Below are 22,387 nucleotides of genomic sequence, written 5' to 3'. Positions count from 1 at the left end.
AAGGTACCTGCCATCAAGCCTGATGACCTGAGTATAAAACTGACCAGCTCCCTAGAATTGTCCTCTGACCTCTGTATGCACCTGTGGCACACATACAAATACATAAATAAATAAACGTAACTTAAAAAAATTGTGAGACAAGAGTCTCACTATGCAGCCCTGGTTAGCTTAGCACTCACTATGTAGATGAGGCTGGTCTTGAACTCACAGAAATCTGTTTCTGCCCCCCATGCACTGGGATTACAGGCACATGCCACCACACTAGACTTAATTTTAAAATCTGGGGGAAAAAAGACTAAAAATAATGGAGTTAACAAAGGAGGACAAAGACTAGGGAAACTGTTGTGTCTCCTCTAAACCTGTGATTTCCAACAACACAGGGATGAGTACTGAGAACTGAATATATACATACACACATATATATATATGTATGTATATATTTATATATAAAAGCTACAAGGTTCATGAATCCCCTTTTCCAAAACTAAAAAGCAGTAAATAGTTGCTAGAGAGAGGAGCTACCTACAAGTTGGCAAGCTGTTCCAAGGAAAACAGCTTTTGCGTATTGTTCCCATGCTAGGGTGGGCCTTTTGGTGATACAGCTGCCTTTGAGTCATGCGGCTTCTATAAGTAGCCCCTCGTGTTCTTCCTGTAATGTAACAAAAAACAAAAACAAAAAAAAACCAACTCTTTGATTCGCCAGTTAGACTTGGACAGAATTGTTTGTCTATTTGGTCTGTCATCAGTACTTTATCTGAGATGAATAGAAGTTGTTTACACTTGCTTAAGGAAAAAGTCCTGCCACACCAAAGATAACCAGAACCGCCCTAAGGGGTAGAGGGTGGGTCAGAGTAGGTAGCAAGATGGGGCTGCTCAAAGACCCTAGGCATGCACAGGCAGTGAGACCAAGCCCATATGGTAGCCCTACTGTGAGCACCAATGTTCAGTGGCCACCAAGTACGAGCTTCAGTGGTTCAGGAACACAACTGCAGGCCCAGACAACATTCCACCTGGGCAGGGCCATGTCCTCTCCTTTCTTACTTTCCCAACCCTTGCAGGCAAGCCTGGGCCTGAGCACCTAGCAGATCTCAGTAACCAGCCCATGATTCACGGAGCTAGTAAAACAACAAATGCATGAACACACAGCTCATGCGTGCGCTCACCAACAGAACCCTGCTCATTTCCATGGTCATGTGAAAACAGGGTCTCCTTGCTAGCACATGGTCCCAGGCACTGAGTCCCACACTTGAATGTATAAACCCCTGGGGATTTGGGCAGTGCCCCAGTTAGCACTAGAGCTTCACAAAGACAGTCACTGACCAGAATATACAAAGGGTGATGACACACCTCCACTTAACAAACACAGAACCTCCCAGAGCCAGGGACAGGTTACCTATTAGGCACAACAGCAGGCAGGCAAGGCTTAGAGCCACCATACTTCTAGGAACCCACAAAAAAATTTTGTTTGACTTGTGTACATGCGTGTGTGTGTTATAAGTATGCATATGTGTGTGGTGTAAAGGCCAAAAGTCAATTTGGAGTGTATTTCTCTATTGCTCTCCATTGATTTTTTTTAATTAGCATTTTACATTTCCTTGTACTTACATGTGGGTATGTACATGCCATGATGCTTTGGTGGCAGTCAGAAAACACCGCTTGTCACAGTGGTGGAGAGAAAGTACTTTATAAGCATATAGTCCTCGGGGACCACACACTTAAAAACAGTTATGCCTGGACACACTAGTTCTACCAAGTGTGTCCCAGGTATTAAACTCAGGTCATCAAGTTTGGCGCAGGTGCTTTTACTGGCTGAGCTATCTCACCAGGCCTTCTTATGTTTTAAAAATGTCTTTTTGAAGGGCTAGGGATTGTAGCTTAGTGATGGAGCATTTGGCTAGCAAGCATGAAGCCCTGGGTCCTATTCCCAGCACTGCAGAGAGAGAAACAGAGACAGGCAGGCAGACAGACAGAGACAAAGAGAGAGAGAAGCTTGTTTTAATGAGGAAGGGACCCACAAAGGCAAAAGTGCCCAGAGGCTGAAATGTCACGGTGCTTTGGAGAAAGGACTCCCTCTATAAACATACAGTCCTCAGGGACCACACTGCAGGACCACACATTGCTTGACCTGGTTGGCTACTCTGCCTCCAGCCCCAGTAAAGACACAGCCTCCCCAAGTGCTGTCTGAGTGGGAGGGGCTGTTGCTAGACCAGCCCCAGTCCCACCCCGTGCCAGCACCAGCCCATAAACTGGGTGGTGTGACTGTCTACAAAAGCTCAGAATTTCCCCGAAGCTGCAGCTGCAGCAGCCACAAGCAGCAGCTTCTCGAAGTTGCTGCAACTAAGGCCAGAACTGATCCAAGCCATGCTTGTGCTTACACAGCATGGGCAGGAAGTTTGGAGAAAGAAACCCTTCAGTCCTGAGGTCAGCAGGGACAAGTGGGCAGCTGGCGGGTTTCCAGGGCTGGGTTCTTCTTGGTCACTTGAGCATCCCTTTTCCCAACGGTTGCCAGGATTTCTGGTGGGAGAAACGGAATGGCCTCCCTTATTCATCAGGTCGGCCTGGAACTGAGGGCTCAGCTCTCAGCTCCTCTTTCAGAATAGATGTGACGCTTCCTCTGGCCCTTGGGGGAAAGGGTGGGTAAGATGAGGCCAAGGTAAAGCCTGGGGGAAGCAGATGGCAGAGTCCTGGCCACAGAGGGGACTCACTTGTACCTTTCATGGCAATGCTCCTCTCCAGGCCTCTACTCAGCTCTCTGACCTTGCTGAGCCCTGTAGATTAATGGTCAACTAAAATCACAGCAGGGACAACCGTCTGAGGAAGGGGCTGGGTTACTTCAAGCAGGGTTCAGAAAGTTTGACATATGCTTTGAACTCTGCCTCCCTTGGTCAGGTCTCTCCAGACCCACCCCATGTCACTGCAGCCCACCTGCTTTACGTCTGTACCCTCTTCCTGACCTTGCTCAACTTGGCCCAAGGCTCCAGAGGTTCCATGGTACCTGACAAGCCGTTCATCACTGTTTGGAATGCAGACACTTACTGGTGCCTGAAGAGTTATGGAGTGGATGTGGATGTCAGTGTGTTTGACGTGATTGCCAACAAGGAGCAGAGCTTTCAAGGCCTTAACATGACAATTTTCTACAACTGGCAGTTGGGCACCTACCCCCACTATACAGCCACCGGGGAAGCCGTATATGGTGGCCTGCCCCAGAATGCCAGCCTGGTTACCCACCTCGCTCACGCATTCCAGGACATCAAGGCTGTCATGCCTGAACCTGACTTCTCAGGACTGGCAGTCATTGACTGGGAGGCATGGCGCCCACGATGGGCCTTCAACTGGGACAGCAAGGACATTTATCGACAGCGCTCAATGGCACTTGTCCAGGCAGAACACCCTGACTGGCCAGAAACTTCAGTGGAGGCAGTAGCTCAGGACCAGTTCCAGGAAGCTGCACAGGCCTGGATGGCAGGCACCCTCCAGCTGGGGCAGGTACTGCGTCCTCGTGGCCTCTGGGGCTACTATGGCTTCCCTGACTGCTACAACTACGACTTCCTAAGTTCCAATTACACAGGCCAGTGCTCACTAAACATCCGTGATCAGAATGACCAGCTAGGGTGGTTATGGAACCAGAGCTATGCCCTCTATCCCAGTATCTACTTGCCTCCGGCACTGATGGGCACAGGGAAGGCACAGTTGTATGTTCGACACCGTGTACAAGAGGCATTCCGTGTAGCTAGCGCTTCCAGAGACCCCAGTGTGCCCATACTGCCCTACGTCCAGATCTTCTATGAAATGACAGGTCATCTCCTGTCCCTGGTGAGTCCTCTGTCACCTTGTCTTCACTGTCAGCCTTCCTTGGTAGATAATAAAGCAATAGGTCCAACAGCTGAGTCCACATAGCTTCAGGGTACTTCTATTTTGGGGGGGGAGGGGTCATGTAAATCAAACTCAAGGTCTTGTACAAATTCTTTCCCACTGACTTATACCCCAGTACTCTGTCCAATCATTCCCACATACATGGAACATCTACTTGGTACCAAGTTCTGTGTGGAGCATGGGTGATTCAGAATTTAATAGAAAAATTAGCTCCTGTCTATTTACAGGCTAGACAGAACAGGCTTGCCCCCGGCCCCCCGGCTATCAGCACTAAAGCAGCCTCAGGAGAAGGCTATATATTATTTGTTCCATCCAGTGATGTTGCAGCAGTTCCCACCGGAAGGACGGACGGTAAGTCCCACAGAACTATGCAATCTCCTTTCCAGGAGGAGCTGGAACAGAGCATTGGGGAGAGCGCAGCTCAGGGAGCAGCAGGTGTGGTGGTCTGGGTGAGCTCAAAAAATACATCTACCAAGGTAAGTCGAGGCCTGGGAGGAGGGGTAGGGATGAGGGGAGCCTGGGCCTACTCTTTGTACCCAGGAAGTCCTGGCTGAGTGAAGGTAAGCATCACTTACCTATAGGAGGTAAAGTCTAAGTGGGCCCAGACAGGCTGCGGTCACTTACACTCTGCTTCCCACTCAGGAATCATGCCAGGTCATTAAAGAGTATATGGATTCCACACTTGGCCCTTTCATCATGAACGTGACCAGTGCAGCTCTTCTCTGCAGTGAAGCTCTGTGTTCCGGCCACGGTCGCTGTGCCCGCCACCCCAGTTATCCTGAGGCTCTGCTCACCCTCAACCCGGCCAGTTTTTCCATTCAGCTAACACGTGATGGCAGGCCCCCAAGCCTCCATGGTGCCCTCACACTTAACGATCGGGCAAAGATGGCTATGAAATTCAAGTGTCGCTGCTACCGTGGATGGCATGGAAAGTGGTGTGAGAAGCAGGGTACGTAGTGATTAGCTGGACCAGCTTGCACACGCTGAACACCTAACATACCCTGGGCCTACCTATGACTTCCTCAAATACAGTCACATGCATACAGTCACATGCATACAGTCACAGTCAGGAGTACACTCAACCACTGTCCTAGTCTCATGCACACAGGCACACTCATGGGGGTAGTCACATAGTGACTCAGAATTAAGGGCAGGCACTATAAGGACCTACTTGGCAGAATCATAGGCAAGTCCTTCAGAGTCTATGAGTCAGCAGTCACAAAAGCTGACATTTGCCATATGTCTGCTCTGTGCCAAGACCTGTGCTAAGTAAGCACTAGAAGTCTTCACAATTCAAGACATGCAGGAAGGGTGAATACTTTTTACTTATTTTTTTGCTGTGCTGGAAATTGAACTTAGGACCTCACACATTTTAGTGTGTGCTCTACCACTAAGCTATATTCCTAGCCACTGAGGGGAGTACTTTTTATCCAGTGTTGCCCAGCAAGAAGAGACACGCAGGATGGTGCACACCTGTAACCCCAGCACTAGGGAGACAGAGGCAGGCAGATTTCTGTGAGTTTGAGGCCAGCCTGGTCTACAGAATGAGTTCCAGGGCAGTCTCCAAAGCTACTGAGAAACCCTGTCTCGAAAAACAAAACAAAACCAAGATGTATATTGAAATCTAGGTTACAGAACCTTGCACACCTACTGTGTGTTGGTGGTGCCCTAAATGAGCTGGGAAAATACAATAACACCACTCTACAGGATCCCTGTATCTCCAGAGAGATACTAGCACTGCTCAACCCAACCAACGAAGCTGTCATATTTTACTTAGCTGTTTTGTTAGCTCCTAAAATAGGCAGGTCTCAGAGCCCAGAAAGCACTGGGAAGGCTCGTTTCTTTCACCCAAGTGGGTTGTCTAAAGACAACTGCTTTCCATGATCAGCAGGAAGTCCTCTGATGCACTAGGGCTGCTAGACACTATCAAAGAGGAGACAAAACGAAACTCCATTACTACGAGCCCGGGGCGGAGCGGGGTGAGGTGCAGGCGGAGCCAAACACAAGCAAGCCGCCAGAAGTCAGAGGCAGGGCCTGCAGTGGCCGGGCCAAGAGGAGGCGGAGCCATCGGGAGGAAGTTTTAGGCCTGGCCACCGCCGGAAGGGAAGAAACCAGGGGACCGAATGGGCCTGCACTAGTTCTGTTGTGACGCTCAGAACCAGGGGCGGGGTGTCTAGGTGGTGACATTCCGGGCACGGAGGACTTAGGAGGAGGTACGCCGTCGCCGGGGAAGACTGCTGTGAGTCCTCCGTACGGCTGGGACCAGCGTAGGCAAACCGAGGAATCGGAGCCAGAGACCGCGAGATACCGAACCGTGCGCAGGCTGGACGCGGACCATCCCGGAACTCGGCTTTAACATGTCAGTATCACCCTCACATCTCACACGTTGCTCATCTATCCTCCCCGCGCCGGTGGTCCCCCAAGTGGCGGTGTCGCCCCTCAAGTCTTACCAGCGTTGGCCCTTCCCCCTCTAGAGCATGCTGAGCCACACCCACCCATAATCAAACTTTCAAAACCCCCACTCCCAAAAGATCCATGGCCAGTGTTCCACGAGGGGCAGGTGCATACCCTCTCTGAATACCGGGAGCTTTGCTCTATCTACAGTGGTGGGGCCCCGCAATGAAGGGGTTAAGCCGATCTGGGGAACCCTGTGGCTCTGGGTAGGGGCGGACCCTGAGGTTCCTCCTTCCAGTCCTTGCTTAGCAGCCTAGGAGCTGGGAGGGGACGCTGCTCCGACCGAGGCAGGTAAGGGGCTTAAAGCCCAGGGAATGGGATTTGTGTGAGGGGTGAGAACTGCCTGCCCTCAGGCTCAGGGAAAGTTGGGGAGTCAGCAGGCACTTTATGCGGGGGTCCAGATGAGTAGAGTGGGACTCAACTGTTCAAGCACTACAAAAAATCCCCCAACATAGCCCCTCCTTCCAGCAGAACCTAAAATAAGGTGAGCAAGCAATGAGGTTTAGACATGGGGTTTAGGCCTGGGTCCCCAGCCTGGTGGCCTGGGTCCCCAGTGTGGTGGCCGTTGGACACCTGTAGATTTAAGGAAGCCATGGTCCTTATCAGGGTAGCTATGAAACTCAGACCAGAGGCCAGCAAGCTTGCAAAAGCTACATTCTGTGCAATAGACCAATCTCCATGCTGATGCTGATAGGGCACCATATGTGGCAACAGTTGGGTCTATGCCCAAAGTGCCCTGAACTGGACAGAATCGGAGAGGGGGACCATCAGCTCTGCTCTCCAGGAAGGAAGGCAGGTGGTGGTGATGGGGGGCGGACTGGGCCTGTTTGGGTGGGTGCATGGGTCCCAGGATCCGCTTGATAGCAGGTATGGCTCAGACAGCTGCAAAAGCACAGAGCTAGAGGAGAGCCGACATGTAGGGAAAAGGAGGGACAGGGCAACTCCTGGGAGTGATCTTTCTTCTGAAAAAGAAAACCCAGGTTGTAGTGAAGTAGAGAGATATCTGGTTCACCCTCTGCCAGGCTAGCCAGCTACAGTCATGGACTACTACAGATAAGACAGGCTGTGCGGGGTGGTGACGGCTGATGCCTGCCATCCTAGGACTTAGGAGGCTGAGGCAGTTGGATCACTACTTTGAGGCAAGACAAGCGTAAGCTACATACCTTGGAGAGAGACAGAGGTGGGGGTGACCCGAACCAAAGCAAGAGATAGCCCGCAAGTGGGCGAGGTTGGTTAGCCTGGTACAGTGAGCTGTTGTAAAAGTCAACAAATTTGTAGCCAGAACTTCTGGGTTCTACCACAGCCTCCAGCACTTACCATGACCTCCCCCCCCAGCCCCTCTCAGTCTCCCTCCAGTGTTGGGGAAGGTCACCTGGGTTCATTCATCCATAGGGATGGGTCTCTTCCTGGACACCTGTACTTTCCAGTGTATTCTCCAGTTCCGAGTTGCATGCCCCTTCCCTCAGTCATTCCCTGCCTCCACCCTGTCTTCCTGACACAGCCAAGCGTGGCTGTTATCCACAGGAGGTGAATCCGTGTATGATTTGATGCCACTGCCTGGAGACTGTGGTCTTACCCTCCAGCCTGGCAATGAGCCACCTGAAACCTAATGGGAAGTGAGTGACCTTGGCTTCCTATCTGCCTCAGCTGAGCCTGGATCCTACCTGTAGGCAAGAGCTGACTCTAAGCCCTGGCCCAGCCACACTGACCCCTACCTTAGACCGGATGGAGCTGATCCTGAGTACCAGCCCAGCCAAGCTGACTCTAGATCCTGCATGCCAGCCAGAATTGACCCTGAGAGTCAACCTGACCAAGCTAACCCTGGATCCTGCACGCCAGCCAGAGCTGTCACTGAGTCCTAGGATAGCTGAGCTGACCCTGGATTCCACATGCCACCCAGAGATGACCCTCAGTCCTGGCCCAGCTGAGCTTACCCTGGATCCTGAACACCAGGCAGAGAAGACCCCAGCCCTCAACCCAGCTGAGTTGACCCTGGAGCCTGTGCACTGTCGACCTGAGCTCCTGAGTGCTTGTGCTGACCTCATCAATGACCAGTGGCCCCGCAGCCGTGCCTCCCGTCTCCACTCCCTGGGCCAGTCCTCAGATGCCTTCCCCCTCTGCCTGATGCTGCTGAGCCCTCATCCCACGCCTGGAGCATCCCCTATTGTGGTGGGCCATGCTCGCTTATCACGGGTACTGGACCATCCCCACAGCCTTTTAGTGGAGACAGTGGTGGTAGCCCGGGCTCTGAGGGGCCGTGGCTTTGGCCGCCGCCTCATGGAGGGCTTGGAGGCTTTTGCCCGAGCCCGGGGCTTCCGCCGGCTTCACCTCACTACCCATGATCAGTTATACTTCTATGCCCATCTGGGCTACCACCTGGGGGAGCCTGTGCAGGGTTTGGTCTTCACCAACCGCCGGCTACCCACTACCTTCCTACGTGCCTTCTCTAAGACACCCTGCCCTCAGCCACCCTGCAAGGGGCCTATCCTAGCTGCCCAAGCTATCCCAAGGAGCTCCAAGGGACCCCCATTGCCACCACCTCCTCCCTTACCCCAGTCTCTGACCACATCACCTCCTCCTTCACCAGGGCCCCTTGCTCAAAGCCTACTAGAGACACGATATCGAGATCTGAAGGGGTGCCCTATATTCTGGATGGAAAAAGACATCTGAAGGCTAGGCACTGTCTTTCTGGGATCCTGAATTGCCCAGAACAGTCCCAGCCTCAGCCCACTTGGCCATACTTTAGCCCCCTAGCCCTTGGGGGCAACCTTAGCCTGTGTATGTTTCCTGGGTACCAATGGGCCAGAAGGTGGCTTAAGAGCTTTGGCTCAAAGCTGTTAGTATGGCTGAATAAAGGCTTCCATTAGGTATGGCTGTGATAGTTTATTTGTTAAACTCCCTGCCCAGATCCTCTATCCCTGCAGAAGCCCCACTATCCAACTTGGCCCAAGAGCCATTGATGAGGTAATATCTGTCCTTTGTTGCTCCTCCTCTGCCAGGCCCAGGGTTCCTTTCCCATTTGCTCATTACCAAGTACCTACTATGTATCAAGCCTGGCACTGGACATTGGCAGTGAAGAATTTGTGTGTGTGGCTGGGAGCCGAAGGGATCTGGGTGCTGAATATGAATTAAGTCAGGGAAGCAAGAAGGCAAGCACTGAGTGTTCTTGAGGCAGAGACAACATGGGCAGCGGAAAGAGGGGGACTTGTGACAGCCACGAGTTGGGGAGGCCTCAGAGAACATGACGGTGCCTTAATAGAGATGGACAACACTGGAGGGGAGCAGCCCAGGGTGCTTGGGGTATGACCTCTCTGAGAGACCCATGGAACACTCTGGAGCCATATTTAACCCCCAGCCCTGCCCCTTTCCTTGAGGGGAGGAATTTGGGAAGTTTTCCCAGCTTTCAGCTTTCCTTGCTGCAAAAGGCATGGCCTTGGCCGTGGACTCAAAGCTCATACCCCCTCTCTCCTGCAGGTTTCCATCTTTGTGGCACGACCATGCAGCTAGGCCTAACCCTGGTGGTGGGGGTAGCCCTGTGCTTGGTGTATGGCCAGTCTTTGCCGCAGGTTCCTGAGCGTCCCTTTTCTGTGCTGTGGAATGTACCCTCAGCAAGATGTAAGGCCCACTTTGGTGTGCACCTACCACTCAGTGCCCTCAGCATCGTAGCCAACTACGGCCAGCATTTTCATGGCCAAAACATCACCATCTTCTACAAGAACCAGTTTGGTCTTTATCCTTATTTTGGACCTAGAGGCACAGTCCATAATGGGGGTATCCCTCAGGCTGTGTCATTAGACCGCCACTTGGCACAAGCTGCCCAGCAGATCCTCCACAGCCTCGGGTCTAGCTTTGCTGGCTTGGCAGTGCTGGACTGGGAAGAGTGGTATCCACTCTGGGCTGGGAACTGGGGCTCCCGTCGCCAAATCTATCAGGCAGCCTCCTGGGCTTGGGCACAGCGGATGTTCCCCGAGATGGGCCCTCAGGAACAGTTCCACAAAGCCCATGCTGGCTTTGAGCAGGCTGCCCGCACCCTGATGGAGTCCACACTGCAGCTCGGCCGGACACTTTGCCCACGCGGACTCTGGGGTTTTTATCGATACCCAGTCTGTGGTAATGGCTGGCATAATACGGCTTCCAACTATACAGGCCACTGCCATGCAGCCGCCATTACCCGAAACAATCAACTCCATTGGCTCTGGGCCGCCTCTAGTGCCATCTTCCCTAGCATCTATCTCCCACCCAAAATGCCACCTGCCTACCATCAGGCCTTCGTCCGACACCGCCTAGAGGAGGCCTTCCGTGTAGCCCTTGCCGGGCACGCACATCCTTTACCTGTTCTGGCCTACGCTCGCCTCACACACCGGAGCTCTGGGAGATTCTTGTCTCTGGTAAGTAAAAGATGAGGTTTAGGGGGTCTGAGTCCAGAGACACAGCTCTGTTCTAGAAAGACCTGAAGAGAAGACATTGCCTAAGGGACTTGGGAAGGTGGTCATCATCTAGGGGTTTTAAAAAGTTCCTATTCTGTTGGGTGGTGGTGGCACATGCCTTTAATCCTAGCACTTAGGAGGCAGAAGGAAGCAGATCTCTGAGTTCGAGGCCAGGCTGGTCTACAGAGTGAGTTCCATGATGGGCTGGAGCTATATAATAAGACCCTGTCTCAAAAACAAACAAAAAGACCCCAGCCTGCAGTAGGGAGACGTGGGTGTGTGCTGGGAGATCTCAATGGGTTAGATAGAATCCAGCCTTTGGGTATCTGGTCTAAGGACAGTTATTTTCTGGAGGTCCTGGGAAGTTACTCAGAGGCTCTGTCAAAAGGGCCCTATCTAGAGGCAGAATCAATCATAGTAGTAAATCAAATGGTACCTTCAATGAAGTTGGGCCCTGATGAATCTGGCCAGTCCAGCTTTGGCTTAACAGTTCTTTGCCCCCAGGATGACCTGGTGAGGACTATTGGCGTGAGTGCAGCACTGGGAGCAACTGGAGTGGTTCTCTGGGGGGACCTGAGCTTCTCCAGCTCTGAGGTGAGCATGGCCCCTCGTGCACACGCTGGAGTCCTAAGTTAAGGGAGAAGCCATGCCGAGTCATAGAGAAGGAGCAATGATGTATACATATCTCTTCTCTCCTTAGGAGGAGTGCTGGCGTCTCCATGACTACCTAGTGGGCTCTTTAGGCCCCTATGTGATCAATGTGACAAAGGCTGCCATGGCCTGCAGTCACCAACGATGCCATGGCCATGGTCGCTGTGCTCGGAGAGACCCGGGACAAATGGAAGCCTTTCTACATCTGAAGCCAGATGGCAGTCTTGGAGCTTGGAAGTCCTTCAGATGCCGCTGTTACTTGGGTTGGGCTGGCCCTACTTGCCAGGAGCCTAAACCTGAGCCTAAGGAAGCTACATAAAGTTAGGAGTTCCTGCCCTAGGTTCTTGTCTCTGCATGCCACTTTCCCAGGCTAGGGAAATTCGTCTTTATGCTTTGTTTAGCTAATAGAACTTTACCAAGTAAATAGGCCACTTCCACCAACACACCTCCCCTCAGAATTCCTAAGGAATAGATAGGGCCTAATAAAAACATAAAACCAGATTCAGAGCCCTCGGAGGTCATCTGACTTAAGGCAATAGAGCAGCCTCAGGGAGTCAGTTCAAGACATTTAAGGTTGCCAGCCAGCCTAGGGCTTTGTTTCTATACCTTAGTGCAGCTACTGAGAAGTCATAGCTAGGGGCAGAGAGACAACCCCTACACTCTTCCCAACACACGCGCATATACACATGCACACATGTGATCTCGCCAAAAAAAAAAAAAAAAAAAAAGCTAAGGTCTGTTAAATGTGAGGCTATTATTTGTACTCTCATCCATAAAGTCACTCTTTCGTTACTTGAGGTTTGTCTGTCCTCACTATTCTACCAAGTGTCAAACCCTGGCTTCAGTGCAGATACCCCGTTACAAGGGCCTAGTGAAACTTCCAGCAAGGAGGGAAACTACTGAGTTAACAACCCAGGCGCCGCGGGGACAGGGGTAGGAGGAGGGGCAAAGGGGGTACGCAGGGCATTGTGGGTACATAGTTTAGCTGGCGCGGCGTCGGCGTGTGTGCCTCCAGAAAGGACTACCATTCCCGTCGTGCACTGCGCTCAACTCGGGCCGCCCCAATCTATTTTCGCAGATGCCTGGGGATAGTAGTTTCGGCCGCGTGGATGTGGATCTGAACCGGGTGGCGGGGAACTCACCTTCCCAGCGACCCGTTTGACAGGGCGGGGCGCCTCACGAAGATGGTGGCGCGCGCGGCGTGTGGCTCCTGTCGTGTTCCCCAGTCTCAACTCGGTGCACCGGCCAGCGTTTCGCTGGTTTGGAGTCCCCGCCCTCCAGGTCCCTGACCCCGCGCCCCCTTACTGTGTCCCTGACTCCTGGTTCCAGGAATGCCTCGTGCTCGTAAGGGCAATGCGCTCCGCAAGGGTGGTCAGCGCCGTGGAGGTGGTGAGTCCAGGGGCTCCGGTAGAATGGTTCAGTAGTGAGCGGGAGGTGTTTCGTGGTTCCCCTTGGATGTCACCGAGGGTCTTGGGTTGACGAATCTTGCGGGATCAGACCAGTGCAACCTTCCGGAACTCTGCTAAGGCTCGCACGTGCCCCAGCAGGCATTGGCCACGTGTGCGCCCAACTTGAGCTCATTGCCAGCTGTTTTTCGAAATCCCGCGCCCGCAGCGGTGATTTGGCCAACATTTAAGGACCTAGATTTTTCCCATCGCTGCTGGGGGGTGGACAATCACTTTAGACAAAAGCGTGAAGCCAGCCCCTTTGCCAAATACTAGTGCATTTGGTAGACTGCGCAGGGAAGTTAGTGGAGAGGCCTCGTCTGTTCCGTAAACCGGTGAAATGTAATTGGAAAAGTACAGAATTGAGGCCTTAGCAGTTGGGCTGGAGACTCGGTGGACGCTAAGAGCATGAGTCCGTCTTGACTCCTTATCAGTCTCAGCCAGAAGCATGTCCTGTTGCGGTAAACACGTTTAATTCTGCTAAGATAGAGTGCCTGCCAAGCAGTTTTGTTCTGACTGCCACCTAATGCTGCTTGGGTAGGTAATCGTCATTAATATGGTTACAAGGACTAGTACTGAAACCAGTTACTGAGTGGTATCCGATGGAATCATGGGGAGGCCCCGTGAGAGGAGCTCCTGGCTGAGACCTGAGAAGGAAAAGCGCCCCAGGCAGAGAGCCTGTTGTGCAAAGGCCTGGCAACCAAAGGGAGCACAGTACAGGGAAGCAAATAAGGAAGTCTGGGCTGTTTTGACAAGTGACAGTAAGAATAAAGGTGAACCAAAGCCAAGGTGTGGGCTCAACTTCTTCCTTCAGGCAAGTAATGTTAATAGTCCCTAAGAGGTAGGGACTGCCACCGAATCAGAACCTGTCCAGGACTCTGCTGCAGTAAATAGCTCTGTCTCAAAGCCAGTCCTTGGACCTGGAGAGAACTCACACACAGGATTGTACCTGCCCTACTGACACTTTGGGAATCCGCTATGTTCTTTTTCTCAATGCTCAAACAGTCAAGAACTTCTTCCGGTTTTCCACTGCTAGGAGGAGCCATTATATCTATATCTAAAGTTCATGGTCCTTATTGGACCAAAGGAAGCTCAGGAAATAATATATTTGAAGCACAAAGCACTCAGCACACCCACTAGAACCTGGGCTTCTGCTCCCCGAGTTGGCAGGTAGCTTAGTGAGTGTGGTGGCCTGTAGCAGCACCGTTACAAGTCACTTGTTCAAAGGCTAGGCACTGGTCAAATTATAGCTCTGCCAAGATTGGAGGTGGAACAGGGGATGCTAAGGGTATAGCCCAATGGAGAGCATAAGACCCTCGGGTCTGTGTAGTCCTATACCCTGAGCCCTAACCTTTACTTGCTCACTTTTGAGCATAATTGAAACTGGACTACAGGCCTAGGTGGGACTCATCCAGTCTGTTCTGTCACTGTGTGGTTCCTACTCTCCTTAAAGCAGCTGTGCCCTCCTGGGGTCCCCACTCACCAAGTCTGGCAGGTTGTCCCTGGGTAGGCCTAGCACCTGTGCTCCCTAGCATCAAGACATCCTCCCCTTTTTCCTCGCTTCCGAATTCAAGTCCCTGTGCAGCTTAAGCTGGCCTTGGTTTGCTCATCTCTGTGATGGGATAGCATTCATGAAGTTACACGAGGTGCCCTGAGTCATCATCCCTCACCAGTGCAAGCTGGTCAGATAGCAGTTTCGTGTTCCCCAGGTGCCAGGAGCAGTACCCAAGCCGACTCAGGTTCCAGCGAGGATGAAGCAGCCAGTGAGGCCCGGAGTACCACCAGTGAATGTCCCAGCCTGCTCAGTACCACTGCAGAGGACTGCCTGGGTGAGAGTGGGTTGAAGTGTGACAGGGACGCAATTAGGGCTCCACTGGGTAAGGACAGAATTCAGTGATACCCGGCTATCTTTGCAGGTGGGGAGGCTGTGGATGAACAGAGCCAGCAGGACAACCTGGAGGAGAAGCTGAAGGACTCCGTGGACTGCCTCACTGACAAGAGGTACCTCTGGCTGCTGGCCAGCTTCTACACGCAGGGCCTTTGACATGCTTCCGCACGCTCAGCCTTTGCCAGATGGAACCAAGGGAGCCATCACCCATGTGAACCCTTTCTTTGTCTCCCAGTGCCAAGACCCGGCAAGGAGCTCTGGAGAGCCTACGCCTGGCCCTGGCCTCCCACCTGCTTCCTGACTTCTTACTGGAGCGCAGCCTCACGCTGGCGGATGCCCTGGAAAAGTGCCTTAAAAAAGGTCAAGTCCTGGGCACTTGGGGAACCCTAGCTAGGCAGGTGTTAACGCTTGCTGCATGCGCTAACTGGAAAGCATCCTGTAGGGAAGGGTGAAGAACAGGCCCTGGCTGCTGCGGTGCTAGGCCTGCTCTGTGTGCAGCTGGGCCCTGGACCCAAGGGTGAGGAGCTGTTCCATAGCCTGCGGCCGCTGCTAATCTCGGTGCTCAGTGACTGTACTGCAAGCCCCGCTGCCCGACTCCATGTGAGTATGTCCATGCCCCATGGACCCTCATCCCAGAGCAAGATGTCGGGGTCTACCTATCTTCAGAATCCCTAACCTAAAGAGGGTGAGCCTCATGTGAAGTTCCTGATGTTGAGCCATGGTAGCCTAGCTTTGTCCTCTTCCTGACAGTGCGCTTCTGCTCTTGGCTTGGGCTGTTATGTGGCTGCCACTGATGTCCAGGTAAGTGGACTTTGGACATGGGTTACGGTGTAGTAGCTAGACTCAGTGGCTCTGTCTGTGAACCTCTACTGTCTCCCTGTGCTCCTAGGACCTGGTCTCTTGCTTGGCTTGCTTGGAAGGTATTTTCAGCTGGTCCTGTGGCCCTAGTGGCTCCCCTGCTGCTCTGGTCCCTGCCAGCCTACATGGCCTGCTCTGTGCTGCCCTGCAGGCCTGGGCATTGCTGCTCACCATCTGTCCTAGTACCCACATCAACCACATCCTCGACAGGTAGGAACAGCTGCCTACTGGGAGTCTGGGGATTGTGAAGGGACCCTCAACCCCTACAAGAAACCTAGCTCGCTGTTTCCTTAGGCAGCTGCCCCGGCTGCCACAGCTCTTGTCCAGCGAGAGCGTGAACCTGCGGATTGCTGCTGGCGAAGCCATCGCTCTACTCTTTGAGCTTGCCCGGGACCTTGAGGTGCGAGGGAAGTACCTTCTGGCACCACACACACATGCGCGCACACGCACACACAAATCTTCAGTCTTGGATCATCTTGTAGGGGAGGTAACCCCAACACTTAACATGCTAGGTGCTCTAGTGGGGATTCTGAGCAGAGGTGAATGGCTGGAGAGAGGCCAAGGGGAGCGTGAGAGAAGAGGAGCCAGGCAGAGGAGAGCAGTGAGCAGAAGAAACACTTGGTCAGCACCATGCCCAGTTCCAGAAGAATTCAAGCTTCTACCAACACCTCATTGTTCCCACACAGGAGGACTTTGTTTATGAGGACATGGAGGCGCTCTGTGGTTCCCTGCGTACTCTAGCCACTGACAGCAATAAATACCGTGCCAAGATTGACCGCCGACGCCAGCGCTCCATTTTCCGAGCCATACTGCACTTCGTTGAGGTGTGTGTGAAAACATGAGTATTCCTTAAAAATGGATCCCCAAGGGTTGGGTGTGGTGGTCCATGCCTATAATTCGCCACCCCCCCCCCACACACACCCTCAGGAGGCAGAGGCATGATGGTGAATTCCAGGACAGCTAGGGTTATGTAGGCCCTGTCTCAACACTCCCTGTAACACACAAACACACGAGAATGCTCCCAGGCATGCTAGCCAGTCCCGCCATGGGCCTTCTACCTACAGGGTGGTGACTGTGAGGAGGAGACAATCCGCTTTGGACTGGAAGTACTCTGCATAGACTCCTGGGCTCGCCACCGCATCTACACAGCCTTCAAGGATGTGCTGGGCTCGGGCATGCACTATCACCTCCAGGTGAGGGGCTTTTCAGGGAGGTCTGCCTAGCTTGACTGCTTCAGAATGCCTTTAGTTAATTGCCTTGTCTTCAGAACAACGAGCTTCTCCGGGACATCTTTGGCCTCGGCCCTGTGCTGGTGCTGGATGCCGCTGCCCTGAAGGCCTGCAAGATTTCACGTTTTGAAAAGGTTTGCATCTTGGGCACCTTTATCTTGCCTCCTGTTCCCTGGAGGCCTAGAGCAGTGAGCGGGCTACAGGAGGAGCCCGAATTTTCCTTCTCGGTTCACCAGGCTCCCTTCTTTACCTCCTTCAGCACCTGTACAATGCTGCAGCCTTCAAAGCCCGGACCAAGGCCCGGAGTCGTGCCAGGGACAAGCGGGCAGACGTCTTGTGAAGCAGACTGGCCAATGAGAAGGCTACCCATACCCTTACCATATTTTTAACAGAAGACAGAGCAAGAACTGGTCCCCACCAGTGATTGTCACTTTATTATTATTTTTTTAATGATGAAACCAAAAATAGACAAATGTGGGAGGGCCAAGGGATCAGGACACTTAAGACTCTGGCCCTCTGTATCTGCACTCAGCCCTGTGGCTATGGCCTCATCCTGTCCTGTCTCAGGTGAAACCAAATGTGCACCATTCGCAGAGCTGAGGGGCAGGTGAGAAAGGACTGACCCTTTCCTTTTTTAGACTTTGCCCCCTGGGGCCACTTCCTTTGGGGTCTGGCACCTGTCCACAATGGCATACGGTAGGCAAAGCTACCTAGCATGAATGTGTGTGCTGATTTTTAAAAATGACAGAGTATTAAACAATACTTGTTCCCCCTGTGACCTTTATCCTGAGTCCTTTGCTGACCTTCCCTCTCATCTCCCACCCTAGGCTTGGCCCCAGCTAGATCTCTATTTCATCTTTGCCCTCCAAGGCAGTCTGCCTGCATGGTCCCCCACCCCCAACTCAGCTTAGCTTGTCTGAGAACTGAGACTGGACCCCCCACTAGGATGCCTGGCAGAGTGGGTGGCCAAGCGGGGACAGCTATTTCTAGACTTCTGAATCTCCTATCTGGGGGTGGCCAAAGGGTGCTGACAGGCCATAGGAGGAGCCAGGAGGCGGCTGGTGCCCCATCCTCTGACCTTTGGCTATCCAAAGGAGAGCCTTGGCACCAGAAGGCTTGATCAGGCCTAACCTGAAGAGGTCAAGACCGGCAGGAAGCTATTGAGTCACGTCAGGCACTTGTACAGAAATCTCACCAAGGAAATTGTGTAGATGTTGCTAGCCATCAATGGGAGAACAGAGACCTGCCAAAGGCCCCTTTATCTCCCCCCTCACATACAAATGGCATCTCAGCTGGGTGCCCGAGCTTCGCTGGAGTTGAGCCTCCTTAGCTGACTGAGGCTAGCCAGGCGCAATTTGAGCAGCGTCTCCTCTTGTGTGCGCAGTGTGTGTGCCAAGACCCTCAGGGATTCGCTCTGCAGCACTGGGGATGGGAAGACATTTGTGGGACCTTGTCAGGCTTGCCATTCCAAATCTCCAACCAACCCAGCATCAGGGGTTGCCCACTGACCCATGCCCCACCCTTTATTGCTGCATTTGCAGGTGCCCTGGGTTTCCAGCCCTGCTTGTCCCTACCACTTAGGTAGACAGCCAGGATGGCTAATGCCAGGCAGGTGAATACTAGCAGTGCCAATAGCAGTAGGAACCCCCCACGGCCACACATGGGGCTGCAATCAGCTTGGGTACACAGTGCTGGCGGCAAGACACCCAGAAGCTCTTCCCACGTCTGTGCCTCTTCAGCCAAATAGGGCTGTAGTGAACCTGCAGGGAAGATGGTTTATCAGGAAGGTGGTAGCCAGAGCATCCATCCCCGCCCCCCTTCGCACCCTTACCTCCACTGTGTAGGTCACTGATGGACTCCACTCGGTGCAGACGTACCTCCTGCACGTTGTTAGGAGCCAGTGTTCCCCTGCTCCTCTGGTTCTGCATTGGCAACACAGTGTCTATGGGGGCAGTGGGGCTGATGTGAGCAAGCCAGTCCCTCCTTACCTTATAGGTAAACTCAGGCTACAGGGACTTGGGACTTATGGAAACTACACCAGTGGCATTTGGTTCCAAATTCCCTACAATTTCAGGAAAGACTCAGTTTTGATGCAGGGTTCCAAAGGCCTAGTCCGTGCATAGGGATCTTCCCATGTTCACAGTCAGGCATTCCTCCCGTTTACTGCTAGCAAATAGTTAGTTCATCAACCTAAGCCCACAGCTAGCAAGTTTGCCATCATTTCTGACCTGATGGTATGGGGCCTACTCCTAGGCAAAGCAACTGCCTTCCTGACAGATAATGGTTCGGCTGCTCTTCCCGGAGCCCTGCTGTTTTCACTCAACAGCACTGCGGGAGCCCCCTTTTCTTCTTAACAGTTTCATATAAATTTGAGGACTCCTTCCGGCCTCCCTCTGAGGTTATCTGGGCATTTAGGTTGTTTCCAATTCCCTTTGGAAATTAACCCCCAGGACGTCGATGATTAAATATGAAGGTTTTCCCCACTTTCCTGAAAGTCATTGAGGACAATTCTCAGAAGTGGAGTCACTGGGCCTGAGGACAGAGACTGTAAAGCTATCATCAGAACTGTCTTCTGAAATCCTGTCCAGAGCCCAGCAATACAGCATCACCATTAGGCATCCCACTGGGGAAAAAAATGGATGCGTGTGCACGTGGAAGCCAGAGGTCTCAGACCTGGCACAGGAACTCAACAGAGGCCAGGCTCACTAACTGCAGAGCTCCCCACCTCCCCACTCCTGTCTCCACCTCACCAGACCTGGGAGGAGACCCGTGTGCACTCCTGTGACCTGCAGTCCGCCTCCCAGTCATAGGGACTTACAGATAGCAGCTGACTTTTGCTTGTGAGCATGTCAAGGGGCAGCTCCAGCACGTCACAGGCTCTGGGGATATGAACTCTGGTCCTCCGTGCTTGCGAGGCAAGTTTTTGCCTTGATATATATTTGCTAACTTGAGAGATGAGAAACAGCTTGACTTTGCCAATTACCCTTCCACAGGTTCTGCCCATCTAGTCACTGACTCTGTGGTTCCCTTATGGTTTTCTTTATTTCAGATTTTGTTTTTGGCGTACTGCCTCACTATGTGAGTGACCTTTGCTGGCTTGGAACTCATTGAGTAGCCTAAGCTAGGATGGGCTTACCCTCCAAATTCTCTTGCCTCGGCCTACCCATTATTGGTATTTCATGTGTGTATCACTGTACCCAGCTTTGTGATGTGTTAGTGGTGTGTGTGTAGCGGATACCCACATGTGCTTAGATCCTTGTGCAGATGTGTAGAGAGCAGAGGAGGACCTTAGGTGTCCTTGTCTATTCTCTGCCTTATTCCTCTGAGGCAGAGTCTCTTCATGAGGCTGGAAATCAGGTTTTGCTTTTTTTGATTAGGGTGACTGGCAACCAGCAAGCCCCAGCGATCCTCCACTTCCGATTTACACAGCACCGGAGTTATAAGGCACACAGACCACACCTAGCTTGTTATGTGGGTGGGAACTGAGATCTGAATGAACTCTTGTTTTTTGGTTTTGGTTTTTAAAGACAGATTTCTCCATCTCACTTTGTAAACCAAGCTGGCCTCAAACTCACAGAGATCCTCCTGCCTCTGCTTCCCGAGTGCTGGGATTAAAGGTGTGAGCCATCACAAACTCCAATCTTCAAGGTTATGCAGCCAATGTTTTTAATCACTGAGCTGTCTCTTCCCTTCCTCCTTCCCCGTTTGTTTGAGATGGGCTCAGAAAGTTCCCAGACTGGTCTTGAGTTCCTGGTTAACTCAAGTTCTTTCTGCTTCAGCCTTCCAGTTACTAACAAAATATTTATAATTTCTAAGTAGCTCTAACTGCACTTTCTGCTGGTGTTATTTGACTGGATATTCATTATTTTGAAACAGGGTGTCACTACGTAGCACTGGCTAGCCTAGGACTCGTTATGTAGAGCAGGCTGGCCTTGAACTCAGAGGTCCTCCTGCCTCTGCCTCCCAAATGTGCACCGCCAATGCCTTTTATTGGATTTTGTTTTGTTTTAGTTCTGCTCCACCAGAACTCCAGATGCTGCGGGGGGGGGGGGGGGGAGCTAGGTAACAGTGTGGCAGGACACTGGGTAAGGGTGACTTTGGGCCCGCTAATGTGCTTGAAGCTGCCCCTTGACATGCTCACAAGCAATTCAAACAAAAATAGATGCTCTCAGTCCTTAGGCCTGGCTGATGAACTTAGGTCACATTATAAAGGGCCAAGGTGGGGGGGGCTTTATATTTGAATATATTGTATTTGCTACAGAAAAAAAGTACATGGTAGATGTTACAGTTCAATCATTGCCCCCCCCCAAAAATGTAGACATTTCCCCCCACTTAGTAGAGGGCAGGCCCTTTCTCTGCAGTATGAAATACGAAGGGCCGCTGAGATGGCTTAGCAGGTAGAGGCACTTGACTGGCAAAGTGTCAGTCTTGACTAGGCTGAGACTCTCCAGTTTAGGATATTTAGGCCCAAGGTAGGGCAGACCAGAGGCCTGGCTACTTCCTAGTCCCTGGGCCAGATGTTGAAATGCTTCCTGGAACCACTCTGCACCCCAGTTCCCGCTTCTTTGCTGAAGGAAGAGCTGAACTGCTTGGCAGCTCCCCAGATGCCCACACCCACTTGGATACAGCCTATAGTACCCATTCTGAAATAGAGAGCTACAAATCCCTCCCCACGGCCCATAGCAGGGGAAACTGAGTCAGGACCTGAGAAACGGAGGAGCTCTAAGTATGACGGATCCATTCTTCATCAATGCAAAGGGGTAGGTCCCTAGAGCAGGGTGTGGAAAGATTACCCAAGGCAATGAGGGCTCTCTCCATAGGGCACTGGGACCAGACCCCTGTCCTCCCTCGTGGCTACCCTCTCCTACCTTCTTGGGTCTCCTCAGGCATGGCGTTCATATGTATTCGGGCCCCGATGAGAGTGCCCAGTAGCAGAACTGGACAAAGACAGCAGTGGCTCTTTTGGGATCCTGGGAAAGGCCTCGCAGCCTCCCAATTTGGTCTTAAAATAGGCCTGAGCTCACTTCCCTGGGCTATATTTAGAGGGGGCATCTCTGAGCCATGAAAAGGGGCAGAGTGACCCAGATGGGTCGTCCTAGACTACCTGCTTAGTGATGGGGCTCAGCCAAGAGCAAGCGTCTGCTAGCACATGGACCCAGGGAACTGTGAAAACTATACCAACTCTATACACACGAAGGCTTGTAGGCTTTGGGGCCTTCACCCAGAAAGTCGGCATGTATCATGTGCCGTGTAGCTATGACAAAAGAAATCCTGCACGTCTCCCTACACTCAGCCGTCGCTCACTCCCACAGCCCAGCCACCTCCTTCTAGCACCTACCCGTGTGACCAGCTAGGACCAGAGTGTGGGGGTGGTGGACAAATGACGCACAATGTCATAGGGATCCGGCAGCCCCACGAGTGAGCACCCATGCTGACCAGTGGACAGACTGGGATAAAGTTGGTATTTCTAGTATTAAACTAGCCTTAGGTAGAGAGAACCTTGAGAGTGTAAAACAGAGCAAGGGGTCCTAGCCAATAGTACTGAGAATAAAAAATGCAGAG

At 52.4% G+C, this 22,387-nt stretch overlaps 5 protein-coding genes across 7 annotated transcripts; 4 read left to right on the top strand and 1 right to left on the bottom strand.

Moving 5' to 3' along the window:
* Nucleotides 1–2,254: 2,254 nt before the first annotated feature.
* Nucleotides 2,255–6,229, top strand: Hyal1 (hyaluronidase 1). Of its 2 annotated transcripts, none has more exons than XM_048423983.3 (5): nt 2,255–2,421; nt 2,890–3,813; nt 4,260–4,349; nt 4,516–4,822; nt 6,051–6,229. In XM_048423983.3, exons 1-5 carry the CDS (start codon nt 2,362–2,364, stop codon nt 6,227–6,229), a joined length of 1,560 nt encoding a protein of 519 aa, XP_048279940.3. In that variant the 5' UTR covers nt 2,255–2,361. The 2 variants fall into 2 exon arrangements, with proteins under 2 accessions (XP_048279940.3, XP_085544934.2); XM_085688808.2 differs by having other exon boundaries at nt 2,256–2,421; nt 2,890–3,486.
* On the top strand, nt 6,093–9,197 carry Naa80 (N-alpha-acetyltransferase 80, NatH catalytic subunit). The gene is made up of 2 exons (XM_048423989.3): nt 6,093–6,232; nt 7,998–9,197. Coding segments are annotated over exons 1-2 (1,002 nt in total). The 5' UTR covers nt 6,093–6,230; the 3' UTR covers nt 8,998–9,197.
* Nucleotides 9,198–9,824: 627 nt separating this feature from the next.
* Hyal3 (hyaluronidase 3) lies at nt 9,825–12,197 on the top strand. The gene is made up of 3 exons (XM_048423988.3): nt 9,825–10,715; nt 11,259–11,348; nt 11,455–12,197. The coding sequence occupies exons 1-3, from the start codon at nt 9,825–9,827 to the stop codon at nt 11,722–11,724; spliced, it is 1,251 nt and encodes a 416-aa protein (XP_048279945.3). The 3' UTR covers nt 11,725–12,197.
* A 261-nt stretch (nt 12,198–12,458) lies between these two features.
* On the top strand, nt 12,459–17,603 carry Ifrd2 (interferon related developmental regulator 2). 2 transcript variants are annotated; one of them, XM_085688824.2, is made up of 12 exons: nt 12,459–12,794; nt 14,560–14,679; nt 14,767–14,851; nt 14,974–15,098; nt 15,181–15,338; nt 15,489–15,539; nt 15,628–15,806; nt 15,891–15,996; nt 16,283–16,420; nt 16,661–16,789; nt 16,845–16,959; nt 17,085–17,603. In XM_085688824.2, the coding sequence occupies exons 1-11, from the start codon at nt 12,737–12,739 to the stop codon at nt 16,953–16,955; spliced, it is 1,260 nt and encodes a 419-aa protein (XP_085544950.1). In that variant the 5' UTR covers nt 12,459–12,736; the 3' UTR covers nt 16,956–16,959; nt 17,085–17,603. The 2 variants fall into 2 exon arrangements, with proteins under 2 accessions (XP_085544950.1, XP_048279944.1); XM_048423987.3 differs by having other exon boundaries at nt 12,469–12,794; nt 16,864–16,959.
* Nucleotides 17,250–22,272, bottom strand: Lsmem2 (leucine rich single-pass membrane protein 2). Its single transcript, XM_048423990.3, has 4 exons — nt 21,694–22,272; nt 18,657–18,767; nt 18,400–18,585; nt 17,250–18,247 (listed from the first exon to the last, which is right to left on the bottom strand). Exons 1-4 carry the CDS (start codon nt 21,875–21,877, stop codon nt 18,114–18,116), a joined length of 615 nt encoding a protein of 204 aa, XP_048279947.1. The 5' UTR covers nt 21,878–22,272; the 3' UTR covers nt 17,250–18,113.
* Between the last annotated feature and the right edge of the window lie 115 nt (nt 22,273–22,387).

Source organism: Myodes glareolus, chromosome 4, assembly GCF_982192425.1.
Source record: "Myodes glareolus chromosome 4, mMyoGla1.1, whole genome shotgun sequence".
In the NCBI taxonomy this organism is placed as follows: domain Eukaryota; kingdom Metazoa; phylum Chordata; class Mammalia; order Rodentia; family Cricetidae; genus Myodes; species Myodes glareolus.
Note: the sequence above shows the minus strand (reverse complement) of the source record. Positions and strands in the feature narration are given on the sequence as shown.